Here is a 24,570-nt window from a genome sequence, read left to right as displayed (position 1 = left end):
ACAATAACTCACAATTATTCCTTAATGATTACAGTCCCCAATGCCTTCAAATAATTAAGCAGGTTTAATTCTGAAGCAATGTATGTCCTTAAGAAAGTCTCATTCCTTTTGATCTATTTGTGCAGCCTAGGGTATGGAAGCACCTACCATCAAAGATCATTACATGAAAAGAGTTGGAAGTGTGTGTTTTATTGCAGCAGTTTACAAGCACTTACCACTGTCTGTACTGATCCATTTTCTGTTGAGGCTTTTAGGTACTGATTGGAAATTTGTTCGGCTCGCATTATGTACTCCGCTGTTCTCTTCTTCACCGCTTCACGCCGTGTGGGGCTAGGCTCACCTAAAACAACATTGGAAATGTGGTTATTACATAAGGCACACGTAAATCTTTTGTAACAGACTGACTTGTGTTACTAAACCCTAAACTCCACGCCAGTATCACATGCTTCCTTTGCTGGACGGAGAGTTAGAACTCTCCTCAACACACACTATACAATCCTGCATTACTGAAACTATAGGACAGATGAGGACACAGAGTTAAATATTTCCACTGAAAAGGAAATACTGGGGTATAGTGAATTGATCAAAACTGTGGAGGATCCAAATTCCGCCACTGTAATAAACTAGTAGTTTACTTGGTTCTAGAGACAAAAAAAGCAACTCTCACATTATATTGTTGTCTATGATTTAAACAGCAGTATTTAGATCCTCAAATCGGCTTAGATCAAATGAACAGAACCCATTATCCAGTACAGACAACACTACTTATACACTATTAACATGCATGGGGAATAAATGTCCCTGATAAAACATGTTATTGTCACACCTGGGGTACCAACAGTAGGAATAAGGAAAATGTATCTTTACTCTAGGTAGTCACAGTTATACCCATCACAGAGAATGTCAAACACTGTTTGCTACAACTGCAGGTCTCAAATATTCAGATCTACTTGAAACACTAATTAAGAAAAAGGAAGAAGTGATTTAAAACAATGATAACATTTTGATCTACCACTGTTTACACCAACTGAAAAAGTATTTAAAGAGTAAGATTTTTTTCCTGATTTTCGTGGCTTCAAGCTTAAAAGAGTAAGTAGTGGGGTTCTGAAAAATATAGCGTTACACGCCCCCACGTGTTGCTACAACTGTTTAAATAATGTACCTGTCATTTCTTTTCATTGTTAATATCCTGACTTTTTACACGTATAACTTAAAAGTCTGTTTTAAAGCTCTTTTTAAAATGTCCGCTCTACTGCACTGAGTGTAAGGATTATTGCCCACATTGTCAAACAGATAACATAGCAATAACAATCCATGATGTGGTACATAACAGAAAAGCCAGAGCCTTTTTTTTTTTTAAATCACTCTTCCTGCAGTGATTTAGACGACAGATCAGTCATTTTGAAAATAGCTTTGAAAGAGACTTTAAAGTTATTTGCAAAAAGTTGTCAGGATGTTAACAATGAAAAGAAAACTTACAGGTATGTTACTTCACTACTTATTCTTTAAAAGTGTCAATTGCCAGAAGATGTGTATGGGTGTAACAGGGGAGGTCTGTGCTGACTGTCTGGCGCATGCGGGGTACTGCAGGAAGGGGACAGCAACCTTGTAGATCCGCCTGTCGGCCATGGCGATGACACGGAGAGGTGGGGAAGAGGGTGTGTTGGCTTTCCCTCTCTCTGAGTGGCTGAGAGGCGGGCCTTGAGGGATTGCTCACCCTATAAGATAACGCTCTGGTGTTCCCTCAGCCTGCCCCTCTAAGACGAAACGAGCCAGCTGGAGGAAGCTCTGTTGCCGGACCGAGCACCACAACAAATTAATTAAAAAGAAAAGTTATTTTTTTAGTAGCGGGGAAAAACCCCAACAGTACAATCAGGTTGAGGGAACAGGTGAGCATAGGACGGAGACCCGGGCCGTGCGGATAGCGACGGTCGGGGTAACGCTGCCGAGTGCAGCACCTTTATTTTGTAGTTTTATTACTGTGTTTTTATTTTCCCTTTTTCTTTCGCCTTTTGTTTTCATTATTCTTTTGAGCACCTGTGAGTGCGAAACATTGGTCTGTACCTGTATTGGTATTACTGTGGACCTGACTACCGTTGTTGGTATTCAGGCCACAGACAACAGCGCCCTCTGCGGGCTAAAGAGAAAAATAAAGCCAAAAGAAAATAATAAAACTGGGCACCAGTGCAGTGTTGCAAATAAAACTTTTGTCTCCCATGTGTGTCAGTGAATTGCCCACCACCCTTCCACAATGGGTTATCATATTCAAGAAGACTAATAATCATTGATATGACAGTTTGGAGTTGGAAGAGAGAGTCCAAGAAACAATGAAATTGCCCCAACCCAATTTAATGTCTTCTTCACTGTCATTACCCAACCAGTATCTCCCCCTATTCACTGAGATGCTTTCAGTCAACCCAAAAGACATTTCAGAGGATACATGAGCTTGTAATTGAAACCATAATAGACTTCCTAAAAAGGAAGGCAAACAAGGTTTACAATAATTGATTATTGTAATATGTGATTCTTTCAAAACTGTACATTTGAGATCTATATAGTGAACAGAAGTCCACAACCAGATAGATATATTGAGTTATTTGAGTTAATTCAACCACTTGTAACCATGTGTCTGCAACACTGGCTTGTGATTTCACAGTTTTTGCAATACGTATGCAGAAATTTACCTAGATTTATTATGGGAACAACTTTGGATGTTTATTACCAATGGCTTACTGCCAGTGAGTATAATTGTTCAAATGCACTTTCTTCTCCCATGAACAATAAAAACATGTTAATATGTTTATGCTGTATGTGGGTGATAAACATAACCAGTGGACACCCAAGACACCAATTAAGAAGATCTAGTATTACATGTATTGAGAGCAGTTAATGTATGCTTCTATGTCTGTGCAACAACAGATTTTCCTTTGAAATCTATGAAGTGTTATTTCTTTATCAACACGATTATCGTTTCTCTAAAGCCTCAATACAAAACCTCAAACACTTTATTCTGCAAAACAAATAGGAGATGTAAAACCCTAATAAACATATTGCTCTGGACAACAACAGCAAAAAAGACCTAATGACAACCTTCTCATTCCCTTCCATTTGCAATGGAGCAGCTGCATCTCATACCGATCTGCATAAATGAAAATACAGAGGCAACAATCCTCCCACTTATTTTATTTTATTTTCATCTCACTTTCCTGTAATTATTCGCTAAACTGTTTGCACAACAATACAGGAAAACATCTGCAAAAACAGGTAATTAATGTGTCAAGCTAAACTAACGCATTTTATATGGAGACCATGCTTTCGTCCACTGTAATTATATTTTTTCTGTAAATAATTATTTGTTGGATGATGCTTGATGTAACATGCAAGTGGTTATTTGTAAAGTATGTATTTAGACACATTATTTACAGTTGCAAGCACTTGTTAAACAGACAATCATAAGTGGTGTTCCTTCAACACATTCTGCTCAGTCATTTGCATGCTTCAGTTCAGAGGGCTGCTGAAGATTTAATATAAAAATGTAGCTCTAATTCCCTTAAAAAAAGTCAAAAGGACTGTAATAAGCAAATTCCTTTTCACAACATTATAAAATGAATTAAATAATGTTTCAATGTTGTATTTAGATTAGGAGAAAAGCTTATTGTAACATTTTCAAGGTACAACACAAGAGAGTCATCGTCAAATTCTATGGTAGTAAAAAATAATGACAATAACTCTTCCAAAACACATTAACTCTTCCAGTTGTCTATAATATTCTCACTAATCTTATTAACATATTCTACATGATCGTGAAACTTTGCCAGTGGTCGGGATTAATGGCAGTGTTCCAGATTACAAAGGGTATAAAGTCAGACAATAAGAACCAATCGAGATTTATGGAGGAGTGACATGAAATTGTGGGCCAAAGGGTTGTCACACTTTTATAAGTCTGACATAACACTAACGTCTATGATGAAAGGTATATGTAAACCTGAGTAAGCGATTAAATGAAACAAAACATTGCATTGTTTTACCATGAGATTTAACATGGGTTCTGGGATGTAAAGTTGGGAATGTATGCAGTGTGCAATGCCAGTGAAAAGCAATGCGCAAAACTTAAAGTTTAAAAAAATATCATTGCTTTACAGGGATGTATTGACATCTTTAGGTAAACAGTATTCCTGACCAACAGCACATATGCAAGGCTCGAAGTTAACGTATATTTGGTATCCAAAACTTAATTTGCTTCTAGTTTTTTTTTTTTTCTGATACCTTACGCTGCAGTTTATGTGACCAACCCTGAATGAACGCGGACATAATTACTGGTATTCGTTTATATATTATATATATATATATATATATATATATATATATATATATATATATATATATATATATATATATATATATATTATATACACATATATATATATACACACACACACACACACACACACACACTAGTAGCTTTCATAAACCATTGCTAATAGACCTTCCTGATTGATGACTGAGGTTTGTACCGCTCCATGTAGATACACATGAGGCCCACAGTGCAAATTGGATTGGATAGTGGAGTACAAATACCTACAGTACTACAGAACAAAGTGGATACAGTTTAAAAGGTATGAAGTTTATTTTATAGACCAAAAGTAAAATTCAATAACTGTTAAAAACAATACGATTTTATAAGATAACAGGCAATGACCTTACAGGATATTAAAGTTTATTCAGTGTCTATAAAATGCTCATTTAATCTGCCATGGAGAATGGCAGCTCCGGTTTTGTTATAATGTTAACCCTGGTTTCACCAAGTTAAAAATGAACACATACTAGGTAGATAAAATACTAACCTCAAAAAAAAAAAACAGGAGCAGATGGTTACGTTACGATGATCCAAGTAACGGCTTCCTTGTTTTATCAGAAATACATTCTTGAGGTGCATTAATTTATCTATCTATTTTTTTTGTATAATAGATTATCACTACCTTGCGTACTTCACCTGTTTAACTAGTGAAACGTGTGCTTTAACAAAAAGTGTTATTTATATAGTGCTCCCTCACTATAATGCGGGTTCTCAGGGGACACACAATATGAGCGTTATAACCGAGGAGCGTTATAAACGGGGGAGGGGATGGGGGGCGCCGCGGGACACACAACAACACACATCTGACTAAAATACAAAATAAAATAACTCCCTCTCTATAGTGCACATATAGTGAAGCAAAAATGTAACTTTCCGTGAATTAACCATGCATAAAGCACCATGTAATGAACTCTGTATTTTACAAAACAAAACTAAAACAGCCAGGCAGGCCGTCGGTATACGTTGAATATACGGACGCCTCGGGGCGCTGTGAAGCACGAGACGAAGTACAGTGCCTCCAACCCTCGAAGTCTGTATATTCGACGTATACGGATACCCTGAAGGGTCGTAATGCATTTATAATCCAGGTCAAACAGTGGATTTGAAGAAAGAAAAGCATAAATCATGTTTAGGGCAAAAAATATTTTTTATTAAATATCCTTACACCAATAAAGTAGTCCCATTTATAACTTTGAACTACACACTAAGTTAAGCTGAGTAAATTAATTTTATTGGAACATGCAAAAGACAGTACATCTGTATTTTTTATACTGTAGACATTGCCACTGAAAAGATACACCAGGGGGGCGGAGCTGAGACGGCACAGTTATTTTTTTTTCCCGTCACTGTCAGTGCAGACATACTGTTTGAGCAGAACAGATGGGAGGAATAAAAATAAATACAACGACGTCTCGGATTTCAGTCATTTTTCAAGTCTGAGATAAGATAAGAAGTTTCTTTTTGTGTTTTTCTGTAACATTTACAAACCGCTAAAAATACATTATTTTAAGTGACAAAGTCAGGGTGGCTGAGTATATCTGAGCAACATCCGAAGAATCCGACCCTTCCTCACCAACTACGCCACCCAGCTCCTGGTCCAGGCCTTGGTACTCTCCCGCCTAGACTACTGCAACTCCCTCCTGGCTGGCCTCCCTGCGTCCGCCACCCGTCCGCTCCAGCTCATCCAGAACTCTGCTGCCCGCCTGGTGTTCTCTCTGCCTCGCTTCGCCCACGCTACTCCACTACTCCGCTCGCTCCACTGGCTCCCGATCACCGCTCGCATCCAGTTCAAGACTCTTGTACTAGCCTACAGATGCCTTGACCAGTCTGCACCCAGCTACCTCCAGACCCTCATCTCTCCCTACACCCCCACTCGACCTCTCCACTCAGCCTGCACTAAAAGACTGGCTCTACCTCCTCTACGCTCCCCTGCCTCCAGAGCCCGCTCCTTCTCCACCCTCGCTCCGCAGTGGTGGAATGACCTTCCTACAGATGTCAAGACTGCCCAGTCCCTGACCACATTCCGGCACCTCCTCAAGACTCACCTCTTCAGAAAGCACCTGTAGAACTCCTCTGTTTTTCCCCTGGGACACTTATCACCCTTCCTTAAATGCGCTTTACTTGCTCTTATCTGCCCCCTATTTTACTGCATTTAATCCTGTACTTCAGAATACTGTAATCTGCCAAGTTTTTAGCCTGTAGTACTTTGTATTTAATCACATCCTGATGTAACTATCACTATTTAATCATATCCTGATGTAACTACCACTATTACTTGCTGTATTATTGAATTGTGGTTTGTCAAACTTGTACTTTACTTGAACAAAAGTTATTGTATTTCTTGCTCTTATTGTATTACTTGTATTGTAACGCTTGAAATGTTTTTGCTTACGATTGTAAGTCGCCCTGGATAAGGGCGTCTGCTAAGAAATAAATAATAATAATAATAATAATAGTATAAAGACAGCGATTTATTTTTTTATTTATTTATTGCTATCTTCCAGTTCATTTAATTGTTCATCATTCAAATCGGCCTTATTGTGTTATTACTTCTTAGTTAAATTCTTCAAAATTGTAGAGTATTTAAAAATGCAGTGAAAAGGCAGGGTGCGAGCATACATATTTATGAACAAACCAGTTAGTATAACACGTTGCATGAATCTTTTAAATGTAGCGGTACAATGCTGGAATTAGCTTTCATTTTCAAAACAGCTCATTTGTCCTTGTAACCTTAGTTTATAAATTCATACAATTTAGGATTCAACGATTATGTATCACACGTGTTTTTTGTTTTTTTTTAATCTCTTATAGGTGTATTTGATTTGTTTGTTACTGAAATCTCATTCAACAACTGAAGCCAGATAACATAACAGAATAATTTCCTACCACTAAATTTGCACCAATGAAACATAACTGGGTTTAAACCGTACTGATGGCATATCAAGTGCCTAGATGACAGATATGGTTGCATTCTTGTAACATTGACAAGGAATTGCATTAGTTCCATTACTTAGCTGAGCACAAGGTGGTTTCAAGAAATACTTTCTGATTTAAATATAGACCTACTATGTGATAGTAGGTACTGTAGGTGTTTATTTATTTGATTATTTTTATATATAATTATTAGTTGAATAAACCGCTACCGAATAAGACAAATCCTCACTTATTGCCTTAAAAAGTTAATTTCTAGACCTGCATATGTATGTTTTAAATGTGTGCTTAGCCCCAACCTGTAAGACACATGCAATATACTTTACTAATATCTATACTTTAATTATATTCTATAGCCTAGATGCATAAATCCTTTTGATTAGCCTAACATAATTTCATCAATTGAATATTGGTGCTACATTTTAAATGCATATTTTGGCATATTGTTATTAAAAAACATATTATTGTATATTTGTTAAAATTAAAAAGGTTGTCTTAATGTCTTGTTAATCGAGGTAATAGTGGTAATGCATTTGATACTGTTTATTAGAATAACTACGATATAGAGATGCACACAAAATCGGACAATTGCCACCCGTCCTGGTTTTATCCGGACAGTTCAGATTTTGGGCCTTGAGTCCCGTGTCCGAATCGAACCTTGTAGGGAGATTCATTTGTCCTGACTTCCAGTTTTAGTTGCGTTCTTTTGGACAAATTAGATTTGACAACATAGCGTGTGGTAGTTTTGACGCTTCTTGCAAGATTAAAGATGGCGTGCAAACATTACCCATTCCTGCCGCTAGAGACACTGTTAGGGGATAAAAAACAATTAATTTGTCATTTGTCAGTCATCCACTCTTACACCGGTACTAGAAGGTTCTGTGCCAAATTTCTGGAGGCAGCAGAACATTGTGGAAGTGTGGAACAACTGTGTTTTGATTTAATTCTCGTAAGTAAAGAGTTTACGGTACCATTTCTACCCTTTCTTTGAGGAAGTAGGGATTATATGTATAATCATTATATGCATGTGCAGGAGTATTAATGAGAGAGATATGAGGTGTTTATTTTGTGATAAATTGGACATTCCAAAATAACACATTGAATAATACTGGGAAGGCTGAAAAGATGAGGCCTAGTTATACGTTAGCTCTGGCCGGTAAATTTGAGTAGCAAATTCAAATAAAGTTTAATACAGTAGAATCTATCCAATCCTATAAGACACGGTAACCTTGAGATATAAAAAGTACAATTTATATATGCCATTTTAATCTTTACTCCTAAAACATCTCTGACAAGAGGTCTGGGAGAAACTCCACAAGAGGACAACTTGGTAAGTTAAAACCCCCGCTGTGAGGATCGGCCAGGTGGAACTTTTTTTGAACAAATGCAGATTTCTATAACAACTACGTGACAAGCTTCAAACTATGTTTTTTCACACTTGGGACAATAAGTATTAAAAGTCACAGACTAAATGTTTGCACAATGTGTATTCAATTCCAGATTTGTCCAAAAAGGGAGTCATACTGTCCTCTGGTGGACGATGGAGATGGTTCAGTTAAAATGATTATAAAATCAATATTCTTGTAAACTCACACATTTACATGTAGTATAGCCTTACTTAAATCACTGACAATTAAGGAAATTATCATTCAGAAAATGAGTTACATTCAATTAATTCACTAAAATGATAAATATGGGATGTATATGATTTAATTTGGTACTGCATTGTGTGAAATCACATCAGGAAAATAGAAATGTAAATATCAAGTTAAAATTCATAACTTGGGAAAAGTTATTTCACAGAAGAGTATTTTAACCCTTTGCGGTCCTATGTCGGACCTGGTCCGACATTGCAATTATTCCTATCCGGTCCAATGTCGGACCCTGTCCGACATCATCAAAAAGACGAAAAAACAGGTTTCTAGTCGTTTTTTCTCCGGAAAAAGTAGAGAAAACCATTCAATGGCCGAGTGAGAGCGACAGGAGCCGAGACAAGCCGAAAAAAAAAGAGCGTATCTCATGAATAGTCATACTTGCCCCTGGCATCTGATAATGGAGGCCATAAGGAAACAAGCTGGCTGTGACTGCATCAGCACTCAGAGAATATCACAGACAATTGCAGAGCTTTTTTCAGATGTTATAGTAATAAAATAATGACTTGGATCGCATTATTGAGGCGTTTGGTGATAAAACAAGTGATCAGGAGATGATTGATCGGTATGTACGACTATTATTATTATTTATTTCTTAGCATATGTGAAAGCTATAGTAAAAAAAAGGGTGGGGTGGGGCTGGAGATGCCTAGTGAGTGCATTGTTGATATGCAGGGCCTTTTAAACCCGTTTGACTGTGGAAGAAAAATACTTTTAAACAGCGCGTCTAAAATTAACTGCGCGTGTAAAAATAAATTAGACCTGACACGCCTGACGCGCACTTAATAAATGGACTGCAAAGGGTTAATGGAATGCATGCTAATACATTGTACAGCTCTTTGTTTGAATTAATATGGGAGGTACTTTGTAGCGAAGGTATGACATAATCCTGCTTGCATTCAAACGGGCGAATCATTGAACCAAGGACTGGTAATATGCTAATGAGAACGCTTTTGTGATTGGATAATTTGACTATGTTCCCCCCATTTCCTGAGTTCATTTAAACTCATACAGAGCATGGGAAGGTTAATCACTGTAAGAATAACATGGAAACATCAGAGTGAGCGATTTATCAACTAAATAACACTTCAGCATAATGATTTCCATTACACGAGAGTAGATGTTAAAACTTCATGCTGATTTGAACTCGGCTCTCGCCAAGATAAGCACCAACTAAGACGTAGCTTTACAGTAAACTAATGTGATCCATATGCGTCTCCATCCATTTACGTTTCCTTCCATGTGATGATGTAGATATCCTTCTGTCTGGTGTTAATGGCTGAAGTGTAATGCTGGCTCCAGGGATCAGCTTATTTTGCCTCCCTGGCGCATCAGCACACACAACGGCTGCGATGCTGGCTCCGGGGATCAACCAAAGTGCGGCCTCCCCAGCGCATCAGCATGACAACCGTCTGGATTGAGCTAAGTAGGGTACATCTCTGGGGTTTTCAAGTGGGCACCTTCCATCCTCAGTGTTTCGTCGACTAGCCCACGACACCTCAAGAGGGCTCGACGGTGATTCTGGCGTCCCAGCATCACCCCCCTCCGTCCCCCACTCAACTCAGCCCAGCTTACTTACCTGTCCCCAGCCAGAATCTTTCCGTCTCAACCACAGCCAGTTGCTGCTCCTCTCTGCTGCTTCAGATAAGTTCTTCACTGTGCGACGCAACTCTTGGCCACTGAATCCGACGTCTCTGAGAAACCGGGTTGTAGAGTGTGCCACAAATCCTCGACAACCCACTTCCACTGGGTAAACCCGAACTCTCCATCCTCGCTGTTCCGCTTCAGTGGCTAGTTGAGCATACCGCAGTTTCTTCCTCTCATACGCCTCATCTACAGCATCCTCCCATGGCACAGAATAGAATAGAAGAGTATGCCTAAAAATCACTGACTTCTGGGAGAAAAGACTGCAATTCAAATGATGAACAACCAATCGTAGAGAAGAAGCTACCTTGTCTTTCTTCAACTTTCTCGGATCTAAAATTTCAAAACTGAATCGCTTTAACCAAGTTGAGAAAGCCATATAACTCTTTATTTTAAGACTGTTCCAACTTTCTTCACACATAGACGGGTAACTAAACAACTTGTGAATTTCCGTGGTGCACACCTAGATGGTAGGATTAATTCTGTTTAAATTGTGTATGATGTAATGATATTAACCCATAACTTAAAATATATAAATAAATGCATTACTAAATGTTTGAATATATTTCGAATCCTAATTACAACTGAATATATGGTTAATGTTTCTTAAAACATTCCTAGTATAATACTTTCTCATACATTGACAAACAATTATTACAATCTAATATAATCTACTTAATATTTTTGTAACTTAAAGTAAAATAAAGTTAAGTATTTTTACTTTTAACAAGATTTGTCGGTTTTGTTTTTGCATGTTAAAAAACATTGAATTGAACCAAAGTTGAATATTGTCTAAAACAGTGTTTCCCATACTTTTTGATTGATGACCCAAATGAACACAGGAATAATGAACCCACGACCCAAAATGATTCACTATTTTAACAGAAATACTTCTTAACCAATCAAAAAGCAATGTTTAATTTATTTGTAACTATACTACACTATATTAGCATTCAGGCTTTGATAGTTTTACAGGTTGCTAAAATGTTTGCTTATATCAAATTAATTATTAGTAAAAAAAAACATATTGTAACAACGAGGAAGACAAACCTGGGAGGGGCACTTTTACAAACATTCTCTCACACGACAGCCAGACCAGGTTTTTGAGTTAAGGGTCCCCCTCACTCGTGGACAATGAAACTGCAGCCAATCACAAACATGAATTTGCAGGAGTGCCCCCATGGGGATTCATGGACTATGTGGGTGCATTGAGACGATGGGTGGTGGGACGGTAATGCGTGCCTGTGATTGGGGGAGTGCACATGACAGAGCGAAATGTAAGCCTGGCAGAGGGAGGGGCTGGTGAAGAGTGTGTTTTGGAGCTGTGGGAGAGAACAGATGAACCGTCTGATACACAAAGACTGTTAGCTTTGTGTGTGATACCTGACTGTTTATTAAACCCTTTTATTTATCCTGTGTTCGTTATTGTTTACTGCATTTCAGTGGCGGCTCATGACTTTTTTTGACAGATGAGGCACAAATCACAAAATAGATATTATCACCCCCACTCAATGGCTAACGTACTAAAAGTACATTTACTTTGTTCAGCTGATTTCATATATGCCTCTGCTGAGAGCATTTTAATGCATTCAAATAATAGACTCCCATCAATTGAAAAAAGCAACACTAGCACTGTAAACAACACAAAATTTACAGAATTGCAGATACAAGTTTTTATAATCAATTCGCAAATCAGAAACACCAGTGTGGAACATTCGCTTTAAAGACACAAATACAACATCACAGAATCATTCATTTAAAAAAAAAACAAGGCAGCTTGTCATGTCGTGGCAAGAAATAAATAAGATAACCTCATTTAAGAGATTAACTTATTTAGTTGAAAGAAGAAAACATGGCCAACAATAGTTTGCTCACAGCGCTACCTTCCATTTTATGCACTTTCTGCCATGTTCGTTTACCGTCTTTCTTCAAAATCTAGTGTTATTCTGCTGTGGTTAACAACTGAATGCCTCTCTTCTTGGGATCTTACTGTAAGACATATTTTCCTCAGGTTGCATATAATATCAGATTCAACTAAAGCCATTATTCAACAAATTAAAATCGCACAAATTCTAACTGCTCCAAATCCAGTAGGTGCCTCATCAAGCTGTGGTTACCATAGCAACACCTTCAGAAAGGGCCTCCCAAGCAGGTGGTGAGTTGCCATGGTAACAAGCAGCTTTCTGAGGCACTCAAGGTTTGTGTGTCATGTGGCAGTGCGGCAGCACTACATTATTCCAGCTTGCTGGCACTGTGCTTTCGTTACTGGTAAAAGCAAATTGAGACTTAAATGATGTTCCTAGTGCTTCTGTGGAATTAAATTTATTTCGTATGCTTAAATGTGTTTATATTTCTCTCAATTAAATAATACAAATATGCAAAATGTTTTTTTTTAGCCTTTGGGAATTATTGGCGAGGCCATGCCTCACTTGCCTCGGCTGACAAGCCACTGTTGCATTCATTTTATTGAACTGCTCGTTCTTGTAAAATAAACTGTGCATTTGAGACCAGAATACTTGCCTGAATTGCTTCCTTTACCTCCACGTTACAATATCAATTTAAAATTGTGTTGCAACAGTCATGTGCAGTTTTTTTGTTTTTTTGCAATATGCATTGTAACCAGGTAGGATACATTCATCTCCTCTGAGACAGTGACTGATTTTTTAAGAACGTCTTGCTGTTTAGCTAATTGATCAGCTTTCTTCTGGAAAAACTCGTTGTGTATTGCTTTGTCATCACTAGGGCCACCCAGTTTTTAACAACTTTTTAACCTGTAAAATAGTCCTACAGCCCCAAGATGTCGATATAGCCTCCACAGTAAGCCACGTAATGAGCAATCATTAAACAAACAATCATCCCATTACGTTACTTTAACCATTTTAATTGGTCATCCCATTACTACAAAGTACATATGATCAGATTAATAAACAGAATGCTGTACATAGGGTGACCAGACGTCCCGATAAAATCGTGATCGTCCCGATATTATGGGCTTTGTCCCCGAGTCCCGATCGAGGTACTGTCGGGACGCCATTTGTCCCGATTTTTAGAGGAAACGTTGAAAACCCAGGCGTAAAATGTGAAAATGTTATTTCTTGTTAGGAAATATGTGGCTGTACTGTTTCGTGGTGCAACAGCATACTGTACTGGTTTAGGGCGTGTTGTTTGAGTGAGTTGTTTGCATTGCATCTATGCGACTATCCAATCACATTAACCTGCAGTCATGTTTTTCTTGGTGCATGCGCCTGTGCGTCCAGTTTCACTGGCGAAGTGTCATGATGGTTGGTGTTGTTGACAAGCCTGTCACTAAAAAGCAAAAAAGACCGAATGCAGTGGGGAAAAAAACGGATTCAATCATATGCCCAATGGTCATGTCATCCAATTAGGGTTAGGGTTATAATACTTTGGGAAATATCTTGACACGATCCTCAGCCGAAATATACTTTGCTTGTTTTGCTTTATCGTCCATTTTTGGTATTTTACTTCTAATGCTGAAATTAGATTTTAGCAACCTAAATCAAAACAATGCAGCACTGAATTTGTCCCACCTGCTACGTACAGTAGGTCACAGAAAAGCCAGTACACGCATGGATTAAAACATCGTTGTCATCGGAACAGTAAACAATAAAGTTAACCGCTTTGGAGTATTTTTTTTTTTTTTTATTATATTTCTCTACGTTTTTGTTTTTGCCTAAGTGCAATGCACACAGGAAGGCGAAGGAATAAAAAAAGCCTATCTACAGAAGAAAGATACGTAGTTTGCGTTGCGTTTGCGTTGTGCAGTAGTTCACAAGGTTACTTTCTTTCCCCGTACCAAATGAGTGTCCTGATGTTTCACTCTTGGTCTCTGGTCACCCTAGCTGTACATGGCTACTGACATTGATTTAACCCTTACATCCCTGTGAATACATAGAACAGGATCTGAAAAGAACGTTTTTTTCAATAGTATTTCAGGGCACTCATAAGTATAAATACATTATTTATAGGTTTTAATTTACCAGTACACTTTTACAAATCAAATCATTACGCAAAAAAAAAAAAAAAAAATTACATTTTCTTGATATCTGGATCTCACCAGGCACCAATAATTATTTGTGTCAATAGAAGAGCAGATATTGTTTTTTCAATAGATTTCCCGTTTCTGGCACCGATCCTTTAACAGAAAAGATATTATAACCATTTATTGGAATCTGGGCATTTTATAGATTCTGTAACATATGTAAGCTGTGTTTATTTATGTGCTAGGATGTTTTGAGTTAACATAGGATTACTATGTTATGTGTTTTGTTACCACACCACCATCTAGGGGGTGCTACTTCGGGGTTGTGTTATGTGGATGTTACTTAGTAAAGTCAGGTTGTTCAGTTTGTATTCTGACTCCTGTCCTCTTTAATGATTACACATGGTGACAGAAGTGAGTGGAAAAGAACAGAAAAGCAATTCCAGCTCAAAAAAGAAACAAAAGGGGGAAGAGAGAGGGGAGACCGTTGGGCGAGGACTCCCGGGTCTCCACCAAGATCGGACTACAGCGCCATCGCCACCACCACCACCTCTTCCGCCCCGGGAACCCAACCGTCCAGACCACCGACCCCAATGGGCCGACCCACCTCCTTACCATGGAGGCAGCGGTTGGCCTCCAGCTGGGGTAGATTTACTACCCCACACCCGCTGCCTTATCAGCAACGGGACAGACACCTAAACCCAGTGACTTCTGCCTCGATCATCTGTTTTAGGTGCCATGAAACTGGACACATTGCCCGCTTGTGACCCTCGGCAATGGAGTGCAATGTGGTGACGTGCTATCTGGCATCTGAAGCAGGTAAGAAACAGGGAAACGGTCGGAAGGGTAATGTGAGCACCCAGGCTTTAGTGGACTCAGGGTGTGCACAGACCTTAATTCAGTCAGCTCTCCTAGGCGGTGTGTTGTGGCAGCCACAAGGCAAGGTGGCAAGCTCCTGTATCCATGGAGGCACGGCGACATACCCCACGCTAAAAACAAACGATAAGTCAGACACAGCGCCACCTCACAGTGGGGGTGGTGGAAAGGCTGCCGCACTCCGTAATTCTGGGCCGGGACTGGCCACAGTATAGGCAATTAATCCAAAAGGCAGTCCCGACCGAACACGTAACCGTGGCAGACAGAGCAGGGGAAACGATTGGTGAGATTTTTCCCAGGCAAGCTGACCTGTTTTCTTCCGTTTCTCGTCTTAGGAAAACAAAGAAAGAGAGACGGATGGAAAAATAGGAAAGTGCATCCCTCAAACGAGGCTGGGGACTGGTGGGAGAGAGCGCGGATGGTATCAAACGCCACTCAAAGGGAGTCGGTACGCAGTGTGACCGACAGGGTGAGGTTACTGGGCAATCCAGGGCAGATGTTACTCCGGCCCCTCTCTATATACCGGACATGTGGGGCTCAAGCGCAGACCTAGTGTGGGACCAGAAAAACAACCACACACTGGTGCACGCTTGGGGACAGGTCCGGTCTATTGAAGGTAAGGATGTTGAAGGAGCTGGGGCGCTAGTATATCTGCACTTCATTATTAAGGGGCAATTACTATATAGGGTAAACCCTGCCACAGGCACAGGACAGCCTGTAATACAACTGATGGTTCCCCCATCAGTTCGGCTCGAGGTCATGAGGCTGGCACATGACATCCCCTTTACAGTTGGGAGCCAAAAAGACAAGGGAATGCATATTGGCTTGATTTTATTGGGTAGGGCTTCATAATGAAGTGCTGAAATATGTAGCCACATGCCCAGACTGCCAGCGAGTAGAACCGGGTCAAGTGCGCCCTGTCCCTTTGGTCTCACTGCCAATTATTTCCACTGCCTTTGAGTGCATTGCAATGGACATAGTGGGCCCTTTGCAACCTCGGATTCCGTAGTGGATATTAGTAGTGGTGGATTATGCAACGTAATACCCGGAGGCAGTTCCATTGAGATCCACTAGTGCAGCTGCAATAGCCAAAGAACTAGTGCAGATTACGTCAAGAGTCGCCATCCCAAAGAGATACTGACTGATCATGGGACTAACTTTCTGTCTGAAATGCTACAGCAGGTGTATAAAATATTAAAAATATGTATATACATATACAATGGTTTGCAGAAGTATTCACCCCCTATCAATAATGTCACATTTTGTTGAATTACAAATAATTTATGCACAGTTTTTCAAACAAACTTTTTTTATTCAAAGCTGTTGTGGTTAAACTGAACACTGTTATATGAAGAGGAGGTTAAATGCCAGCATAACTTGCAAAGAAAATGTACAAAATGAAATTTACTGGTTGCATAAGTACTCAGCCACTTAGGTCAGTACTTGGTAGAAGCACGTTTTGCAGCAATTACTTGCTATGAGTCTTTTTGGATAGGTCTCTACTAGCTTTGCACAGTAGGATGGTGACATTTTTGCCCATTCTTCACGGGAAAATCGCTCCAGTTCTGAGAAGTTTGTTGGGGATCGTCGATGGACTGCAATCTTCAAGTCTCGCCATATATTTTCGATTGGATTCAAGTCAGGACTTTGACTGGGCCACTCAAGAACATTAATTATCTTCTTGTTCAACCACTCCAGTGTGGCTTTGGCTTTGTGCTTCAGGTCATTGTCCTGCTGAAATGTGAATTTCCTCCCCAGTTTCAGAGTCTTGCCTGACTCAAACAGGTTTTCCTCAAGAATTCATCTGCACTTTGCACCATCCATTCTCCTCTCTATCCTGACAAGCTTCCCAGTCCCTGCTGAAGAGAAGCATCCCCATAACATGATGCTGCCACCACCATCCTTGACAGCTGGGATGGTGTTGACTGGATGATGTGCAGTGTTGGGCTTGCGCCAGATGTAACGCTTGGAATTTAGACTGAAAAGTTCAATTTTTGTCTTGCCTGACCATAAAACCTTTTTCCACATGTCTGCAATATTATCTACAAGCTTTTTTGCAAACTCCATAGTGCTTTAAGGTGAGGCTTTTTGAGCAATGGCTTCTTTCTTGCTACCTGTCCATACAGGCCAGCTTTGTGTAGGGACCGGCTTATTGTTGCTGTGTGAACACTGACTCCTATTTCAGACACAGAACTTTGCACATCTCTCAAGGTCATTGTTGGCTTCAGAGTGACATCCCAGCCTTATTTGTACAGTATCACATTGCATTCCTTAACTACTATAAAACTGGTATTTAACATGTAAGTTAGTGATCATATATAATTCTGCACAGCAAATCCTCTGGTACATTTTTCTATAGGCAGATCCTTGACTTAAGAATTAACTTTAAAAGAATTAAAAGAATCTTTACCGATATGTTATGAAAATGCTTAAATGGCACACAATTTTTTTCTGCGCCTTCAATCTGCTGCCCTAGGCAACCGCCTGTTCTGCCTATATGGTTAGATCGGCCCTGCCTACTGGCAAATGACATTAAAATAACGGGTTAGTCTCTGTGCTACCGCTCTTCTCACCTGTGACTAGGGTCACTACTTCCAGTGTTCCCCCGTTCTTAATGAATGGCTCCTGGAAGAGAGCTCACGTATTATGGTAAAACCATGTCCCCGATTAGGAGGCTTATACTGAGGTTTAAAAATCCGGAGATCATACATGTGATGTCTTTTCGTCAGCAGATATCAATGACTTTGAATGAAATGCACCTGGATATTAATAGTGTATTAAAGTTTACTGTTGACGGAAGCACCTATAATGTTTTTTTGTCACAACTGAAAATATGAAATGTTTTGAGTGTGGTAAAGAAGGGCATATTGGGAGAAACTGCCATAAAAGCCGGTGATAAGGAGAATAGAAAGAAAGGAGCTGATAGCGGGGATGAAGGACCCGCTCCTCGTGAACCTACCATCAGCAGGAATACTGCGGACGGGGGTAAGGAGGAGACAGGAAATAGCAATGTCAGTGCAGAAAGTAAGGCTAAAATATTAGATAAATCAGCAGCGACAACTGGCAAGATCATTGAGGAAAACAAATCTTTAAGTGATGAAGATGGTTTTAAAATGCCCAAAAATAAAAGAATAAAAGAAAAGCGAGAAAGTTGCATGTGCTGTTGAGATATTGAGGAGTCAGTGGTGCAGGACAAAACAGATAGCGGGGTTAAGGAGAATGTAGCTCGTCGGCCTCGCTTAGCTGTGCAGATAAAGAAAGACGAGGAAAGCTCAGAGTACGGGAGCGATGAGGAGGGGTCCATTACAGACTCTTCACAGCGTTTGGAGCCCTCTGTCAGGCAGCCTGCAGAGGAGGGATTTGATACAGAGAGCATCAAAAAATAGGAAGGGCAAAAGGAGTGAGTGTGCAGGATTTTTTCCCTAATCTGAATCTATTTGCAAGTACTGCTCAGGCCATTTTATAGCTGAGATTTGTGAACTCGATAAACTCTGAGCAATACAGATTTTAAAAAATTAATAATTAAAGTTTGCAGACAGATGAGAGTAGAGAAATAAAAGTGTAATCACTTTATCTTGAGGGATAATTTTATAACAGACACTTTTAATATAAATGGGTCTAGAGACGCACATAAACTCGTATGTGTGTTTGTTTCAAACACAGAAAACCGTACTGTGACTTTAAAAATGAATCAGACTGGTGCAAGGAATGGATGGGGACTGTTGTTTTTAGTCATGGGACAAATTTAAATGCTGGAGCTGAGATTTATTTTTGGGAAACTTTGTCCCTCACTGTCTCTCACTTAAAGAGGTGGTAGCGGGGAGGATGTTAATAGTTGATGTTTCTTTTAATAAACATGTTTTTTGTTTTATTTATGTCTATGCCCCCACTTCGGAGAGGGGATGCAGTTTTTAGCAGAATGTTCACCTGACGTGTTTTTATTTCTGGGGGGGGGGGGGACTTTAACTGCACTTTAACTGACTCTGTGGATAGGAATCACACAGAGTCACACCCCCAGCCTGCCAGAGAACTTGCTGCTACTGTGAATCCTTGTTATCTAGCTCAGGGGTGTTCAATCCCGGTCCTGGAGGGCTGGTCACTCCTGGTTTTTGTTCCAACTGTGCCCTAAATTACTTAATTAGAACAATAATTGGTAATAATTGGCCCAATTAAGTAATTTAGGACACAGTTGGAACAAAAACCAGGAGGGACACCGGCCCTCCAGGACCAGAAGGGACACCCCTGATCTAGCTGATGTGTGGCGAGACAAGAGACCCAATGTAAGGCAATATACCTGTGCTGGCACTAGCGCCACTATTTTTTCATATGCCAGGTTAGACCGTTTTTATATGTTTAATCATCATTTTAACTGTGAAGAATTGCGTTTTTGTGACTAGTGGGTTGTCTGATCATGGGATTATTTTAGTCTCTCTTGTATTGCCTTCTTTAAGGTCACACAGTCCATATTGGAATTTTAATACCAGACTTTTACAGGACGCTTAAATAAGTGGGGGCTAATAGACAGACTTTCCTCTCTTGGAGGCAATGGTGGGATTTTTGGAAGATCCAGATAAAACAGCTTTCTCAACAATACACTAGAGATGTTACTTTAAGTCTTAGAGGTGAGAAAACAGCTGGAGGCTTAGTCCCATTTTAATGCCCAGTTAATGGAACATCTAAAATTTAAAAGGAAGATGATGCAGGAACTGTTGGACAACACGGTGCAAGGTGCACTGGTGCACACATTTTCAGCACATAAATAACATTGACACTCTGTGGCAAAGTGGTTTGCAGTGTGCAGGTGTAGAGGTGATGCAGTGCTCAGGAATGATTTGAAATAACACAGTTCACGGTTAAACAGCTCTTTATTGGCTGATAAATAATAATAACTGGCTCTACACACCAATGTGTATCGCGCAGTTAAACCACAGGGTTCGTTCCCGAAATAATAAGATACTAAACAAGACCCACAAATACACAATCCAGTAGACACGATCACAATCCAGTAGTGAATGCTCTTTGTGCAGCTGGTGCAATACAAGTTTACAGTGAACAATGGGGCAGTGCAGTCCGGGTTTAACCCTTTGCGGTCCTATGTCGGACCAGGTCCCACATTACAATTTTCCCTTTCCTGTCCGACATCAAAAAGACATAAATCACAGGTCTCTAGTCGTTTTTTCTCCGGAAAAAGCCGAGAAAACCATTCAATGGCCGAGTGAGACCGATAGGAGCAGAAAAAAAAAATAAATAAATAAGGGGGCTGTGGCAATGTGCCCCGCCCCTGTGTGCATATTATGTGTTGTATGGTGCGTGCGTGTGTTAATGTTGGTGTATAGTCATTGGTACACGGGATATAAACGGGTCTGTGTTTCACGTGTGAGTTAAAAATGTAGATTTGTATTTAGGCACGAGGAGGGCACAAATCACTTCACGTGCTGGTTAAATGTAATATGTGAGCACGGGGTTGCACGTAATGAATTCACGTGCTGGGATTCAAGTAAATAATTAATTAGTATATATAGAGACACGTAGCACTCACTCGGGGTTGGGTGTTCGGTGAGTGGAGAACGGGAGAGAGAGAAGGAGAAAATAAAACAAAGTAAAGTAATTAGAAGTGTTTTCACTCACCGTGTTTGTTCGTCTGTCTGTTTAAGTGTAGTACATTTTGTTTGTCTTTTTATTTTGGCGTATAGTGCCGTGTCCCGTGTTTTGTGTTCAAACCTCCACCAAACCACACCTCTCTGTCTGTTTATTTCCTGCTTCTGGTCTGACGCCACCCACTCCGGCCGTCTTTGTGACAGGGGCGTATTTGAGCAATACAGATAGCCCCGGCACCACAGAGATAAAACGGACATATACAAACAAGATAGCTGCTTCTGCATCCAGCGCTCAAAGAATATCACTGACATTAGCAGAACTTTTGAGATGTTATAGTAATAAAATAATTATTTGGATTGCATTATTGAGGAGTTTGGTGATAAAATGAGTGATCAGGAGACGATTTATCGGTATGCACGACTATGAAGAGGTCAGTGAAAAATACAGCGAACAAGGGGTGGGGCGGGGCTGGAGATGCAGTACTGAGTGTCCTGTTAATATGCAGTGCCTTTTAAACCTGTTTTACTGTGAAAAAAATACTTTTAAACAGCGCGTCTAAAACAAACTGCGCATGTGAAAATAAATTGCATCGTCACATCCCTTGAAATACCCTTAGTCAAACCCCCTCCGATTGCTAGTTCAATCATGTCTCCTCCAATCCATGACTGACACATCGCTTACCGTACTGGGGCGAGGACTTCTGGTATTGTGATTCCGCCCCCTTTCTGGATGGCCGACTTCCGACTGACCCTGGAATTAACTGCCGAACCATCCAGTACGAGGCACACTGGTCCTGTTATACCGTGCCCTCATAGGTCGGGAGGGAGATTGTTGACTAGGATTAATTCGCTCTCTGTCACACACTCCCTCACAGTATTTCTTCAACTTGGAGAAAAGTGCAGCTGAGAGTAAGCAGATCCCCTGTCTGAGGACAGATTCAGGGCAGGAATTGCTGCAGTCGGTGGCCATTCGGCGCTATGCTCTGGATTTGTATTCTAAACTGTATACTGAGGATAATGTCTCACAGGATAGTGAGACAAAGTTGTTTTTTCAAGAGCTCCAGCAAGTCCCTGAGGGGGGCAAGGGGACCCTTGATCGTCCCCTTCCACTGCAAGAACTGTCTACCGCCCTGGAGGGGCTTCATACCAGCAAGGCTCCAGGTGTCAATGGCTTGCCTGTGGCGTTTTTTAAAGCATTTTGGCCCAAGTTGGATGAAGACCTCCTGCAGGTGCTGGAGGAGAGTGTGAGGGAGAGCTGCCCCTAAACTGCAGATGTGCTGTCCTCATACTGCTACCCAAGATAGGAGATCTTTGTTGCATTAAGAACTGGAAGCCAGTCAGCCTCTTGTTATCTATCTAACATTTTTGAAACGTTTGGTTTTGGCCCTGTTTTTATATCCCAAATTTGACTTATTTTATAGAAAAATTTTTAGTGTATTAAAAATACATTGTTCTTTGAGTTCTCCATTACCGGTATACAGAGGGGAACGTCAGGGTTGCCCACTGTCGGGACTGCTCTATTCTTTAGCTATTGAGCCTTTGGTACATAGGCTAAGGACACAATTGAGCATAACATCATTGCCAAATGAAGCCAGTGAGAGTGACAGCGTACGCCGACGACATCACTGTCTTCATAGCTGGACAACACGATGCGACGATCCCGTGATGATAACACAATGCAAGTATCCTCTGCGCGCATTTATTGGGCTAAAGGTGGCGCCACTCTGATGGGCCGCTGGCTGAGACAGGCGCCCCCAGGGTTGCCAGGGGGGCTGCAGTGGAGGAGGGGTGTGGTGAAGTGTCTGGGGGTATTCCTGGGGACATACAGGGAAGAGCTGCAAATTAATTGGGAAGGGGTGGTAAAGAAGGTGAGGGGAAGGTTACACAAGTGGCGCTGGTTGGTCCCCCTGCTCTCATATAGAGGCAGAGTATTAATTATAAATAACTTGGTAGCCTCCATGTTGTGGCATCATATGGCTTGCGTGGAGCCACCTGCAGAGCTGCTCAAGGAGTTACAGAATCTTTTGTTGCAGTTTTTTTTGGGATGGGTTGCATTGGCTCAGGCAAGGGGTGTTGTACCTGTCCCGGGAGGAAGGGGGGAAGGGGCTAATTCATCTGATGAACAGAGTCTCCACAGAGCCGCTGAGCTGGAGGCCTCTGGCTTTCAGTTTTCTGAGGAGAGTGGGGGGTTGGGTTATGATAGGCATCTTTTTTTTGTTAAGATACTGAAGGGCTGGACTGCTGCGTGCCTGGAATTTGTTCAGGGTAGAACGGGTTATGGAAGCGAAGTGTGTACTGGTGTGTGGAGTAGCCCCTGGTTCATAATCCAGCTTTGAAGCTAGAGGTGTTGGAATCCCCAGTTTCATAACTGACCAAACTGGGAGCCCTGCGGGTCCCAGGACTGGTAGGCTGAAGTAGCCCTGAGGCTGTGGCGACACGGCTGGGGATGCATTCTGTACTGTTGTTGTTTTAAAAGTTACTCATCTTGTGGGGTTTTAATTGCGATGTATTGTTAAATTCTGTGTTTAGTAAGAACATGGGGAGTAGAACGCTGAGAAGGCTGCGGCTGATCCTCAAGAGCCAGCAATAATTTATTAAATGTGTGTAATGGATTTAACTAACATGTTTAATAAAGAACATTTAAAAGTAAAAAATGTCTCTCAAAAAAAAAGCTAATTCTGAAAAGTTTTTATACTGATCTTGATCACAGGATGGGCTATTTAATTCTAAAGAGGCACATAACTGTGCCATTTCAGGTGTCTATTTTATCTTCTGCCCTCTCCAGCTTGATCTATTAAAGTAGATAGCAGAACCAAGGTCATTTAACTCCTAACCACCTAGAGTCTCAATACAACCCCCGCTACAGCTGCAAATATAATATTGTAGATATTAGTATTATGATAAAGAAAACAATCATGATCTACATCCATCACCATCATATGCACATGCAAAAACATTGTGTGACATACAGTACCAACAGACAGGGTGTCTCTTCATACCTGCATATTCAGTTACTGTGACTAACTTCTGCTACCAAATGTCCTAATCAAGTTCACATATTTGCCCAAAATGCAACAGTTTCATGGCCTTGGGAAAAATTCCTGTATTAAATAAAACTGTGCATTATCTACTACAAGGTTACAGACTGGTAAACAGAAAATTGCCAATACAGAATGTAACTACTGTAGATATTTGACTAGTGTTCTACAGTTATGGATAGGCTTGCTCCTTTTCAGCATTTAAGAAACCCAGTCAAATACATACTCTAAAAGCGGAGGGATTTATTACAGTATTTTGTGAGCCCCTGAAAAAAAAGTCAACACGGAGAAAGTCTAGTTATAGATAAACAGGAAATCTGTGCTTTTGTGAACGAAAACAAAGCCCTGTGTCACACCAAAGTGCATTCACTCACTGAAACACCGGTGGCCATTTTAATAGAAAGGGAAGCCATTTTGAATAAGAGGCCGTCAAGAGCAAGGCCACCCAAAAAAATCCACATGGGTGTACATTACA

General features: G+C 40.4%; 1 protein-coding gene across 5 annotated transcripts in view; it reads right to left on the bottom strand.

The window, feature by feature from the left end:
• LOC117402266 (ribosomal protein S6 kinase delta-1-like) overlaps positions 1 to 24,570 on the bottom strand; it is a 115,725-nt gene that overhangs the window by 55,701 nt on the left and 35,454 nt on the right. For all 5 annotated transcript variants that reach the window (XM_034003241.3, XM_034003240.3, XM_034921417.2 and 2 more), the window contains one exon: positions 216 to 340. In XM_034003241.3, the coding sequence (XP_033859132.2) occupies positions 216 to 340 (125 nt within the window). The remainder of the gene's footprint in view (positions 1 to 215; positions 341 to 24,570) is intronic.

This window comes from Acipenser ruthenus, chromosome 5 (genome assembly GCF_902713425.1).
Source record: "Acipenser ruthenus chromosome 5, fAciRut3.2 maternal haplotype, whole genome shotgun sequence".
Lineage (NCBI taxonomy): Eukaryota > Metazoa > Chordata > Actinopteri > Acipenseriformes > Acipenseridae > Acipenser > Acipenser ruthenus.
Note: the sequence above shows the minus strand (reverse complement) of the source record. Positions and strands in the feature narration are given on the sequence as shown.